Source organism: Falco rusticolus, chromosome 5 (assembly GCF_015220075.1).
Source record: "Falco rusticolus isolate bFalRus1 chromosome 5, bFalRus1.pri, whole genome shotgun sequence".
Taxonomy (NCBI): domain Eukaryota; kingdom Metazoa; phylum Chordata; class Aves; order Falconiformes; family Falconidae; genus Falco; species Falco rusticolus.
Window position 1 is genome coordinate 72,906,713 of NC_051191.1, and position 14,359 is coordinate 72,921,071.

The following is a 14,359-nucleotide window of genomic DNA, read 5'->3' on the forward strand; positions in this document are numbered from 1 at the left end:
TAAAGGTATCATTAAGTAATGTGGAAGCTTTCTATTTTCTGCTATGCTAGTTGCCTTGTATTTTGCCTTGTATTTTTCTTTATTGTATGCTGTTATTATACTGCCTCACTGTTTAACCAACATTAGTGCCAGCTCAAGGTTGAACAAGCAGCCACAGTAAGGTGATAGTACCCAGCTGACAAGGCATCAGGGCAGATATGTTAGGTAAGAGGAGTCTTGAAGAAATGTATTGGATGTGCAGAAATCAACATGAATGAGAATTCTTGGTGAACTGAGTAAAAAGCTAAGCACTGAAACTGCATATGCCAAACTGTCCTTATGTTTTCCCTTTGTGTGTTTTGTTGTTGGTGTTGTATCCATCATTGTCCCCCGTGCTGATCTGTGCATACATTGAGGTGTATCATTGGAGCTGCTCTGGGATTTGTGCTGTACATGTTCTTTGAATTCATTATTGAAGACGGGCAGGACAATACCTGGAGAGTGTGCCAACCTAACATACAAAAGATACCTCAGAGTTCTCTGTTTGGCTTGATAAATGGTTAGAAATACAATTGAAGAATCAGTCTTCCTGCTCCTCCTGTCTTGATTTTGAAAGGAGTAGATTTAAAAGAAGTTGTGTGGATAAGGCATGTCATACTATCATGGAAATGACCCAGCCCAATGAATGTACTTGGTGACACTTGCATGGTAATGTATACATATGTGCATGTTCACATTCACGAACATACAATATAAAGACAGTATTAAGATATTTTTATATCAGGCAGCTGCTTCCATGACAGCTGAGAGAAATATGCTTGGCTGTTAGACTCCATAAATGAGCTTCCTAAGCTCTGGAAGTCTTTCATAAATGTTGTTAAATAAATATATTTTTAGTTGATACTAAAAATAGTATTATATGACTCAACCCTACAGCAATATTCAGAATTTCTCTCTCAGTCTGACAGCAGGTGGATTTTTTTTTAAAGCTATGAACATCATTACCACTTTTTTTTTTCCTGCAAATTCATCTCTTAAATGGTGTGGCTGCCAAATTGTATTAACATTTCCTAGGGACAGATGAAAACTGTTTTGGAGTCATGGAACTGTTTTATGTGACTGCAACAATATACAGAATATATGGCACTTGTGCATGTTGGACTCTATTTTATACCTGGAACAGAAAGGCAACTCTGATTTGTGTGGCTTTGAATGCCAAAGTACCCGTCATCGCACACTGGATTTGGCTTGCCTGTAGGCAGTGTCATAGTATAAGACATGTATTGAATTTATTGATCTGCTGGATTCCTGGAATCTGGTAAGTATTCTAATTTCATTATCCTTCCAGTGTAAATCAGTGCATGAAATACTACTTAGACACTTAGTCGCCAGAATGAGGCACAGGAAAAAGCAGCAAGACACTTCTAGCTTGGAGAAATGTCTCAGAAAGGACTTTCTTCACTGAAAACTGTTTTTCATATGACTTCTGACTCAGAGGAAACTCCCACTCCATCTTTGCTGGGGCCTGACTGCTACAAGATACTCTTGGTTTTGAGTTTCTCTGCGTAGCAGGTGGTGGGGTTGCCTCAGCAGGAGGAGCTATATGCAGCCATAGCTGTGTTTCCGTGGCTTATTTGCTTCTTTAGGTTCTTGTCCTTCATGAATAGCCAATGCCTGCCAACAAAGCACTGTCTACGGTTCTTTTGTGGGCGTGAAACTTGATTTTCAGATGTTCTCTGCCACTGGCAGTACTCTGATCAGAGGGCTGGTGCTGCTGATGGAAATCTTGCTCAGAGTGGGGTCTTGTCTCTGATTTGAGCTGTCTGTGGGCTGACTTGGATGAAGCATGCACTGGTGAAAGCAAAAATTTGCAGTTTATTTCTTTATTCCTACCTTGTACTAGGGAAAGTTTTCTGTTCCCGACTGGTGAGAAGAGTTACCAAACAGCAGGGAAAATTAAGTGAGCACAGAACTGATTAAAGAATTAGATTTCTTTGAAAATGGGTGACAAAGGACATGGCATATAGAGGTAACTGCAAATTATTTTTTTGAGAACTGGTACCATTCCTTTTTATTAAATAATTTCATATGGTGTAGGTTAAAGAAGTTAAGTTTGCAGTTTAAATTTACAGTGATGAAGCTTCTGATAATCTTCAGTTCCAATTTCATAACTGAGGATGAGCCTGTGGGATAATGCAGTAGCTAAAGCCAGAGAACAGCAGTTTGACAAAGGATCTAGTAGAATTGCAGTTTATACAGCAGATAATCCCAAATGAGAACAAAGACATTGGTGCTACCACTGGCTCTCAAAAGCCACCAAGTGTGAGGGCACAAGAAAAACTAAGCAGAGTCATGTAGTCTAGGAAGTGTAGGGAGTTTAGGAAGTCTAGGGAAGTCTGCCAATTTTTGTAGCACAAGGTCCTTTCAGCTGAAGGGTAGGAAGGTCTGCGTAGAAGAGGTAGACTCTCTGTTTTGAAGCAGCTGTGAGATCCAGGAGGATACTCCAAAAGATGAACATAACTAGAGGCATGGCAAAATGGTAATAAGTGAAATTGTTTGAGTGCTCTTGCAGGTCAGTACTTGGGCTACAAGGTCTTATGCCCATAACAGAATAGCAGTCAGAAAAGGTGTGCCAAAGGCAGCAGGGAAAGCCAAGAGACATTGGTTGGAGCATCCTGATGCTAAAATGTGTTGAAAATACCTATGTCTAATGCATTCTGATGACCAAATGCAGGAGTTGAATGTTCAGTTCTGGGAAAGCTCTAGCAGTAATGCAGGTGACAACTATTAGGTATAAAATTTCCAAAAGTGCTGGTAAATGTTTCACACACAGCAGTCCTTCACACACTGGGAGGAGACTAACCCCCTGCTAAGGCTTACCTCCTCTTTATATGAGAGTTAGATTGGAAGTAAAGTACTAATGTGATGGAATGATATTATCCAACTGAGTATGGTGTGATTGCTTTTGTAAGTGCTGAAGGATTTGCAATTATTATTATAGCACTGAGATCTTCTATAAAAGTAAAGACAGAATTACTCATCACCAAGTCTTTATTTTAGTAGTGTTTTGTAGTGACACAATGACATAAACCCTGTTTTTTTAAAAAAAATTAATCTAGTGTAATGCTTTACACTTTTTTTGTTCTCTTACAGGCTTTACAGTAATGATAAAAATATGCCATTTCAATGTTTTTTAAGGAAAACTGAAATGCTCTCCTATTTCCAATTTAGAAAAAACGGTTACATATAGGATAAAGACAGTGGTGTTAGCTCTACACTGCAACATAAGAAACACTGTCATGCTTGCGTAATTGTATAGCAACTTGATACAGACTTGAGTGACTTTTGAGGTGACATTGACCCAGTGGCTCAAACGTATCTTTAGGATAACATCAGTGTTTTTAATGGATGCAGTTTTAAATCTACCATGCTATTAAACACAAAGGGCAAATTTATGCTTGGCATATCTCCCTTGGTAATGTTGGCACTAAACCAGGGAGTAATTTTCCCTATTGCATTTAACAACATGTTTCAGGTTTAAAAGCCATGGAGCCATTAAAATATGACTCCATCATTTAGAAAGTAATTGCGGTATATCTTTCTAGTGCTGAGGGATTAAATCAATTCAATCTCAGTGCGGTTAACAAAGGCAGTTAGCTACTTGCTTTAAATATGAGTTAAATCTGTAAAACATGATGACTTCATGGAGAACAGGACTGGCTCAATGGCATACACCCAAGAAATGGGCTGTTGACTTCACTGAGTTCAGTAGGAACCTTGAACTGAAGGGTAAAATGATCGTGCCCCTGGGGGCTGTTCCTGTAGGTGGTCCACACTTGAAATTCACATACAGGTTTTGTATCTTTTTAAAGATCATGAAAGAGAATATTAAACTATATCCAGCTTTGGTCCTCTCTGTGTTGATGCCAACTCTTGCTTTAGGGCAACTTCATAAAGGAGAGGTGGGAAAAAACCTGAAGCATAATGGCTGAGTATTTGTCAGTATTTGCTGTCACCAGTAATTATTTCAAAATCCAGCTTTGCATACTGGATATTAGACAAAAGTCAGGCATGAGCTGGAGCTGCTGGAGAAATTCTTGCTCCAAAGCTGGCACTTACCAGGCTGTTAGCTGGTAACCAGCACACTTTCCATCCTAATTCACTAGAGTGCAGAGAAAAATTGGTTGACTTGATTCATCTGCAGAATACTTAACTGTTATAAACTGATGGTGTCATGAAGGCCTTCTGGGATTTTGCCAGAGGAATTTGGAAGTATTTGACGAATTACAGAGAAAGCAAGAACCTGTTACACAGTGTTTAGTTGAGACTGTCCCTTAGCTTGGGTAACGCTTTAGTCCTGCTACAGTCTGACATGGAACGCCATTGAACACTCTACCAAAAAGACTTGTCTTTCTGGAGTAAAAACCTCTTAAGATTTAAGGCAAGTAAAACATGTTGTTCATAAGGCTTTAAAGGTAAAGCGTATTGGTACACTGTGAAGGGGTTTGTGATTTCTCCCAGCAGATCCTCCTTTAGCTGACAGGAAAGGAGCCTGCAGCCGTGATTGCATGCCTCGCTGTTAGAGGGTTAGGAAAAAAGAGGAACAGAAGGGTTAAAGCTGATGGTGAGAGAAGGCAGGAGGGACGTTATGGTCCCCCTGGGGCGCTGGGGGGAGGGGAGAGGAAGTGAGATCTGCTGTGGACGGGAGTTTGCTTTTTCTTTTGTTGGTAGCAAGCCTGCTATGTGCTAAAGGCCCACTGAAGATACTGCACTTGCCCCTGCCCACCCCCACCCCCCATCTACCATATCCCCAAGATCTGCAAAAAGGGAAAAAAATCATGTCACTTGCCTTGTGTGTGTGTCATGCTTCACAGCCTGTAAGCCAGGCAGCCCCAGTCCTGGCCCCACAGCTGGGTGGCTGCTGCAGGACTGGGTGGCTGGTGTCTCCCCAGCACTGGCATCCACCCTACACGCAGTGCTCCAGGTAGGGCAAGGGCTGCTCGCTGGTTAACAGCTTGGGGCAGGGATCTCACCGCCTGACCATGAAGTCTCCTGTGCACCTCTTTTCCTTCAGGGTATTATACCTTTGACCTGGGGCTTTCCCACCTGGGCTGGGACTTCCATCCGAGATGCCGTGAGGCTGAGGGGTGGCAGTGTGAGAGACAACCACCAAGTGGTGAGGAGCCAGTGCAGGCTCCTGCTAGTGCTTTTCCCTTGCAGCCCCTCTGACCAGCATGACTGTTTCCCCACGTCCACCCATCCCTGGCCTCATCTCAGCAGCTAGCCATTCCTTCTGCCGTTCCCTCCATCTTGTCAGCTGTGCTTCCCTTAAGCCACCGCTTTCATGGACCATCACACAGACAGTCTCACTCCTGGCACCTTCCTCTTTCAAACCTCAGCTCCAACTTCATCTTTCTAGCTCTTCTGCTCAGAAACAAGAAATGCTGTCAGGGCTGTATTTGTCTCCTTTGCTCGATGCTGTCGATGCTGTTGGGTGTTATATGCATTTACTGGCCACTGGCAAGGAGGTCTAACTAGTGGAGGAGGGTCCACAAAGATGCTAGCCTGATGCTGTGGAAACCGCGGTTCTTGCTTTTAGGTAGATGGCTTGCACCTGTCTGTGTTATCCCTCTTGCTGAAGAGAAGGATGCCTAGAACTATCACTCCTTTTGTTTCAGTTCCTGTCTAGCATGGTCAGTGGTAGAACGCTTGAGTTCAACATAGTAGATAATTCAAAATATTCTGGTTATATATTTATATAGGTGGACATTGTTTTCATATCATTGTTTTCATTTAATGAAGGATTTAACAAAAAAAATCCTTTCCCTTTTTCTTCCATTCTTTCTAGCCAGAAAAGGCAAAAGCAAATCTGTTGGGTAGATGTTTTAGTAGAGAAACTGGGATCTGATGGAATTGTGTAAAAACACTATTTATTTAGTCAGCTTTGAATTAAAGACTTGTGATGTTGTCCATATCCTTCCACACTTCTGAGCGATAATCTAATCTAAGACATCATCTTTCCTATATAGCCCGGAAATACTGTTGTGCAAAATATTGTGACTGAAGTAAAACTAAAAGCCTAGAAGGTAGAAAGTTGTGCTAAGAAACCACTAAAAAATTCTTTCTAATATATTTACTGATGACAAAGTACAATCTGTTCCTAAAAATAATTAACTGAATGTGTACCGACTTTTCTGCAATGTGCACTGAGTTTGATTTCCTCTGGTTTTATTTTTTCTAGGGCTGTCAGAATGAATGCACGGCTGGAGGATGCTCAGAAGAAACAGCAAAGTATATGACTGAGTCTTTCAAGGTACATTTGTTTAAAAATGTCTGAAGCATTTCAGTAGATGGTGCCAGACAGCATCTGTAACACACTAGTGCTTGTTGTGCAGGTGATTATAGCTACTGACATGCTTGAACATCATGATTCTGTAAGTTGCATTTGCTGAAAATGTTTTCAAGGTAGAAATTAAGAACATGACAAGAACTTTATTATGGTTTTGGGTACTAGCTAAAAAGTTAGTAGCAAAAATTAAAATGGCATAGGTGATGATGTTTTTAACTCTTACCTGCTTCAAAAGCAATAGAAATAAAGATTGATTACCCCCATTTTTTTCCAAACAAAGTCTGTGTAACAGTCTATTATTTGTTAAACTTTGGCATTATGAATGGTGCTCAAAGGTGGGTTTTTCCATCTGGTCTCAAAGTTGCAGAGCTAAGGGTCTCAGAACTCCAAAGCACACCACAGCTCTGGCACATTATTGGCACTCCGCAAGCAAACAGGGCTGTTATAGTAAGGAGTGCTGAGCAGCAGACAGGAGTTGACAAGAATCTGAATCCCTCTTTTTTATTTTAATCTTACGCTTAGAACTGAGCTCAGTTAAGATAGCACTCTTTGCTTCCTTCCTGAATGCAGTGCTAGTAACTAAGAGCTTATTTTAAACACTGTATGGACACAGATGTCAATTACTAGTTTTCTGTTGGAAATTTAAAGCCCATCAGCATGTGCTCCTTTGAATTCTACCTTCTCTCCTCATTCCCTTTTTTCCTGCCTCTCTTTCATACTTCTTTTGCCTTTATTCCTTATGTCACACATCTGTAATTATTTCTCCCCCTCTCTTTCACTGCTTCATAATCTTTAAAAGCCTCATTTATATTTTGCAGATGTTTAAAAACGGTAACCAGAAAAAGGTGACCTCACTTGTGCTTTTTCAGCAGTTCCCTTCCTGTTACTCCTGACTATTGTCAGCAATAGTCAGAGGTGAAATTATGATGATACACTTTGTAACTGTCATGTTCTTCCTGATTTTTTGGGCAGTGCCACTGCTGTGCAGTCTTCTGAATTATGCTTAAGTAGTTATTTCCAGTTTAGTTGCCAGGCTTTAACCACATATGGAAAATAAATGCTGCAAAAAATGTGTTGGACTCCTGGATAAAATTTATTCTGGTGTTGGTCTCATTGAAAACAGCAGATAATTCTTGAGAATCCAGAATTTCACCGTGTAGCCACATGCCATTTAATCCCTTTTTCTCCATTCTCAGCCCTTCCTAGTTCTTCTCTTCCTCATTTCTTTGCATCGTGTCTCTCTGGCAATTCTGCCAAAGAAGGAAGATTTAGGATGACCTTTTTAGGCAGAAGGTCTGATTTGGAAAGTGTTGTCAAAAACATGCACGCAGTCAGTTTTGAAAGCCCGATATTCACAAATATGGAGTGCAGAGTTTTGTGAATTCACCTTTAATGAATAGACAAGATAGATCTCAGTAGATTCATTCAGTAGAGCATGCCAGTGTATTTAAAACCAAAAATGGCTTTGCGGAGAAGAGACTCTTGTGCAATTGCACTGTACTGTTTCCTGCCACTTACTGACGTAGTTGAGAAGGAAGACAGAGTGGGAACAAACTCTCATAGTGTTTGGGTTTGTGTGAACTGGCCATAAAGTAAAGCAGACTTAGGGCAGATTTAATTATACTGGCAGTCAAGCAGGTGCCTTACCAAATCTCCAAATACTGGGCTGTACAAAGTTGGATTTAATCCAGTTTCCTTTCCATCGATACTTGTGTGTCAGCCAGAATGGCAAATAATTGTAGCGGAGAGTCTGTGTGAGGGGAAAAATATCTTAGCAGGTGGGACAGATGGTCATAAAGGGAATAATACTAAGAAAAACAGCTGGTTCAGGCTGAAATCTAATACGTAAGTCCATTCCTGCCTTATGGCTTTGTTTCTGAAGATTAGCTGCTGTCACCAGCAAGGGGTACAACTTTTTAGAAAATACTGTACTGGGGGGGCTGGGGGGGGGCGTGGATATATGAAAGTTGTGATGGGAATACAGGTAATGATTGCAGTGTCCTACATTATAATAATTATTTGCCATCTCTTTAACTTCATTGTCAAATTAAAAAGAAAAACTTTATAAATGAAGGAAAAAACCCACCAGACAATGACAAATAAAACAGCCTGGATTCATTCTAGGGAACTTCACAAACATTTCTGTGGAAGACAGTTACGGTTACAATTTCAGAAAGTATAGCTAGTAACATTTCAAAGGAATCAAGTTGACCCATGGGGCTGCCTGTGCTGAAGAAAGCTGCAATTTTGTGCCAGTAACCCAAGTAATCCAAGATTGTGGGAATGTAGAAAACAGGGTATGGTTTTGTTTTATGCTTACATAAAACATATTGTTTAAAGTGGATGATGCCTAACATCTGAATGCCAGATTACCCCTCTGAAGACATTTCTTTTTAGAATGTAGTGCTGTGCTTTTTAGGTGTGATAAGCTTCTTTGAATTTCACTGCAATTTCTGCCTGACTTGGAAAGATAGAGTTGGAGAGTCCCTATACACAGGGAGGGAGGGAAGGAATGCTGCCTACAGCTTCTAGCAAGCAGTGAGCCCCTCTGCTAGCTGCTCTCTGTTTTAATTCTCATGGGTTTCTCTTAAGTCAATAGGTCAGAATTGGCATTTTGTGTTTTAACTGCTACCAAACTACCTTATTGTGACACACTTCTGCAGTTAAAAATCTCATCTTGACAGGTCTGTGATTTACAAGACAATGTATTGCATGTAGAGTTGACACATGACCGGTGATCTTGGAACAGATAAGAAACATCCAAGGAAATAGCGATTATGCTAGAGTTTCCTGTATTGTAGAAAATGTCAGATCTCTAGGATTTATCTACCCAGCTCCGTCCACTAGAGTGAAATCTTCCTTCCTCCCCCAACTATTGTATGCACGTATTTGTGTATTTATTTATTTAAATAACTAGCTGTGGTTCATGACAGTAACCTAAGAGATACTGCAGTTTTTGCCTATTGTCAACACTGGATCTCTAGGAGGGGAGTATGAAACCAGTAACAGAAAGTACAGTTATCCTCTGTACCACTGAATGTATCTTGGAACGTTGAATGAAGAAATGCACATGTATGGTTTTGCTCTTATATATATTTTTTTTTGCATTCAATAATGCTATGAAATAGCACACAGTTACGTCTAAGGCACTTAATGTTTAAGGTTAAAAATCTGGTAATTTTGTTAATGCATTCGTTCTGCTTATTGTACTGCCACAAGACAGAATAGATGTTGTTTGGGTGATGTGGTGGTCTATTTCCATATGTAACTCTGCTTTGTGGTTTTTTTTTAAAGTGTGTGTAAGCTCTGACTTTGAATTCATAATGCTTGGTCTTAAGAAACTAAAGGCATCCATGATTGCTTTTTCATTCCTTCATGTTATCAAACTATATCCAGAAAGATAATTTTAGTTTTTCTGTAACCTTTTGTCATGTAATACATTTTCTCTTTGAGAAACTGATACATGGAAGACTTTTAAGAAATTATTACCTTCTCCTATTATATTTCTCTGTGTTTTAACGATCTGCAGCTGTGTAGAATTAGTTGGGTATCCTAATGGTGCAAAGTTAAGTTTTTTCTTTTTTTTTTTAAAAAAATATCTAATGGCCTTTTTATTATTATTATTTTTAGTGGCCTTTTTAGTATACCAAAATGGTGCAGAACTTTTACGGAATGCTGGCTAGTCTGCTATGCCAAATGAAGTATCTGTAGTTTACAAGTGAATGTGGATTAATTTGGTAATACGAAGACTTTTGGTAATGAAATGCAAAATGTTCAGGCGGAGCTTCTGTATCTGAATGGCTCCTCATGATACTCTAAATAACTGTGAGTGTTCCCGTACAATCTTCTGCAGACAGCTCAGCCTTTCCAGGCTCCAGGCCAGTGGGATGTGAGCCCATGGCAGACTGGAAGCTACATAGGCAGGTTAGAGTGGTTCTGTGCTTGAACCAATAATCCCTGTTGAGATCTTGGACTTGCTAGACTGGATACAGTGCTGTGCTAATATGTTTACATGGCTTCCAGTTTGAAGCTAGCTCACATCTAGCTGTGTGATATGCTGGATATAGTGATTTTTCTGTAATTATGTATGTTTTGTTTGTTTCTTGCATAGTTATAACATTGCAGAGCCCAAGCTGTGAAGTAGCTGACATTGTGCTAGGTATTGTACAAATCAGACCAGAAAGATTATTTCCACACTATAGGTATAACCTACAGATAAACAATCAAAACCTTTGACGGTTTTTCTACAGAATCTAAAGCAGTAGTGTATTTTACCTCTAGAAGAAGTATGAAGAAACTGAAAAATTATTTCCGATGCAGGCATTTGTGGTTCAAATTGAGAGATTGCTAGTGAAAGTTTTACAGACATTGATGTTGTTCTTGGAGGTCTCTTCACACAAATGCAGTTATTCCTTGCAATAGGACCTTTGGTTGCATATTTTAAAACGTGTAGCCTTTGCATGAAATGACAGGGAGTTTGGTTGCCTCTGTGTAAAACACACTGTGCTGACTCTGATTCTCTGCTTTGTTCCATGTTCTTGACAAATAATGAAATAGCATTTAAGATAAACAACAGGTCTATATTTTACCCTGGAAATGCTAAAATTATAAATAAGGTAGTATTACAGGAGTAATCTATGCAGTTAAGGTGTAGGTTAGATGTTACTGAAGTATGCAGCATTTTTTGTTATGTAGTGTACATTAGAAAGAGTTGGAAATATTCCTTTTTTCTGTTGGGAATGTTATGCCTATTTTCAAAACAGTCTTTGAAAGAAAAACTTGACTAATTATTGATTTTTTCTATGTTTACATTAATGAAACTACATTACTGTGATTCATTACCATGTTTATACTAATGAAAGTCAAGTGCATCAATAATCTGTGCCAAATATAGTGGGAGGTAAGATTCCTTACTGTGGGAACTGGCAGAGGGACCAATCCATTTTGAGATAGTAGACAGTTTTAAGCTTTACTTTAGAAAACTAAATATTTTATATGTGAAAAGGTTGCTGACAGAGATAAAGAATGAGCAGTTCTCCAACCCTTGTTTTTTGAAGAAGAGAATTATTTCTTCAAATTTTCCTCCTTCCCCTCCAATGCAAAGATTAAAAACATATAAAGTACAGAATAGTCTAATTTTTTGAAACATATTTTTAAAAGCTGAATTAATTGACTGTATCACATTGAGAGGGTGAAAGTTCCACTCCTTGAAGAGTTTAGGGAAGTACATGGCACTTCTCTTGTGTTTTCATTTTGTATGAACAGTAGGTAAAGTTTCTGACATGCTCAGAGCATATGGGTCAGCAAAATGCTGAAATGCTTTATATGCGTTATAGTTACCACATTATATACATAGCTAACAAATATAAAACAGTTTACACAGTGTATATATTTTCACATCTCTTCCTCTCCAGCATGTTCTCAATCTGTCATTTTTTACTAACGTAAATAAATTATTTACCTGTCAAAGCATCTCCAAAATGTTGTGTCTTAGAACCATAGGCCATCTAGTCCCTCCTTCCACTGAAAGTGGGACTTACATCGAGCGCCAGACCAGGTCAGCCATGGCTTCGTCTGTTGAATGCAGTGCTGCGCTGCTCTCTTTAAGAAAACGTTTTTTTCCGATGTCCTGTATGAACCTCCTAAGCTAAAACTGTGTCAGTTACCATCAGTATGTCATCTCCGTATCATTTCCATGAAAGTACATAGCTGTAACCACTGTTAGATCAGGATTCTGTTGTTGTTGTAACAATATTTAGCATTTTTGGACTGGCCTTTGCGTTAGAAAAGGTCATTCTGATTTTATCTTAATTTCAGCTGAATCTATTCACTCAAGCTTTTCATCAATGGCAATAAAATGATTTACTTTTTGTCATGTGTTGAATCAAAAAAGATTGGCAAGTAATAATAATATTAGATCACAGTGCATTCTTATCACTTGATTATGCCTCCTAGCAGGCTGTGTATATGCTGCAGAATTACCTCAGGTCATTTACAATCAAATCCATTCCCTGATCTTCAACCTACCAAGAGGGAAACCAGCTACAGCACAAAGAAGATTGAGTGGGGGGTGGTTTCTGTAGCATTCTGCATCTACACAGGCATTACACAAACGCTTTTGAATACTACCAATAATAGCTGGGCAAGACTGACAGACATATCTACTGCTTTCATTCCAGTTATCAGGAAAGTATGGGTCTAGGTCACAGTAAAGATCAACACACAGTGCACTTAGAGCTGCCTGTCCTGTTTTGACAAACGAGAGAGGAAACAAAGCCTAATATGTGTTAATCAATGTTTCAGTGGGTTTTGGTTGCCAGGAGAAAGTGCCCTTCCTGAAGGAAACCATGCAAGTTGCATGCACAGGTGGAGGTTGCACTAGTTAAGCTTGGTATTGCTGATGGCTCTATTTGGCACATCAGTGTTTCTAAATCAAGCTTGTTACTACAGTGCAGCAGCAGCAGTGTCACTGCTTCAGGATTGTAGTAGCCAAGAAATGCTACTGAGCAACAAGTTCTTAGTGCTGTGAAAATATTTTGCCATGATTCTTCCATGACACGCTAAGGGATGATTTCCCAACAGCCTGCAAGCAGGTTTCCCATGCCATCAGGAACCCACCTATAATGAGGCATTTGAGATCTGTGGCAGTGCTCTTCTGTTTTACCTTGGTGGCAAGTAGTTTTGTGGTTTTCTTCAGGTGGATGACGTCCTTCTGATAGTTGCAATAGGCTTTCTAAGCTGTAGTAGAGAAACTGATTGTCCCATTATCTGATGCCATAGGATTTGCAAATAAAACTAATTGGCTTCAGCAGATAACAGGAGCTTTTGGCCAAGATAAAAGGAAGATGCTAGAAAAACAGTCAGGATGGTTTGGCTGAGTTGATTTATAGCACAAAGAAAGTGATGCCTTATCTTCTTTTTAACTAGGAGCTTAAGATATGGTTGGTATCTGTAAAAGCACAGAAGTTTCACTAGAATTTTGAAATTCCGTTCCATTTGGATTGTATCATTTTCTGGACTGATTTTTTCCAAGGTGAAGAGCTGCATTTAAAATGGGCTTTAACACCAGCCAGTTATTCCCAAATGAAACTATCTGGCTCCGAAACTTATAAAATCCATGGTGTCCACACCTATTTCCAAGAATTCTTAAATTGTATATGTCATTGTGATATCAAGTCCCCAGGTGTGATATTAAATGTTTCTTCGCTGAATACACATGAATAGGAACTACAGCTTAGGAAGAGAATGTAGTCTTCCCCCCCCCCCCCCCCCCCCCCCATAGGATTTTGTTGGCATTTCTTGTTGCTTTTGAAATTATCTCTATACCCTAACCTTCTCCCTAGAGAGCTGGAAGAGTTTTATCTTAATCTCTTATTTAGTCCCTGTTTCTAAGAAAGTACTGAATGGAATGAATTGGCACAGTGTGGCAGTTTCAGTAGCAGATCAAACACTGAAAATTTGTAAGTTTACCTTCTGTCTACCATTGTGAGAGAGAGATGGGGTAAGAGAAAAAGGCAGGTGTGGTTAACTGAATGTTTGAAATTATTCCCATAACCTCTGTGTAAGAGACTGTGCCACAGAAGTATTTTATATTCCTAAAAGTTTTTGAAATTCCATGTGAAGTGATAAATTCTGAATGCCTTCATTCCATGAATCCACTTTCTTGCATGCCTGCAAGCTTATTAAAATCAGGGTAAGAAGATTTAATTGCAACTGCTCTGGACTTGGGCATGTGAGATTATGATTCTATTCTCAGCTATTCCACGTAACATGTTTGTGACTGGCCAGGCTACTTAGGTGAAGTATTTACAACTTGTTTGCCTGAAATTCAGGCTTGTAATTAATTTCATCCTGCAATATGGCTACTTTTTTAGGAAAAGCTTATATATAACTATATCATTTTTTGTTTCACTTTCTTCATATGACATAGAAATGATTTTCCCAAACCATGAGATAGTAGTGTCTTAAATCTTTGCAGACCAAATTTGTAAGTTTTGTTTTCATACAGGGTTATTTGAACATTAAAATGCT

General features: G+C 39.3%; 1 protein-coding gene across 3 annotated transcripts in view; it reads left to right on the top strand.

Annotated features, from left to right (window-relative positions):
* BCAT1 (branched chain amino acid transaminase 1) overlaps nt 1-14,359 on the top strand; it is a 67,212-nt gene that overhangs the window by 11,815 nt on the left and 41,038 nt on the right. For all 3 annotated transcript variants that reach the window (XM_037389475.1, XM_037389476.1, XM_037389477.1), the window contains exon 2: nt 6,221-6,292. In XM_037389475.1, the coding sequence (XP_037245372.1) occupies nt 6,221-6,292 (72 nt within the window). The remainder of the gene's footprint in view (nt 1-6,220; nt 6,293-14,359) is intronic.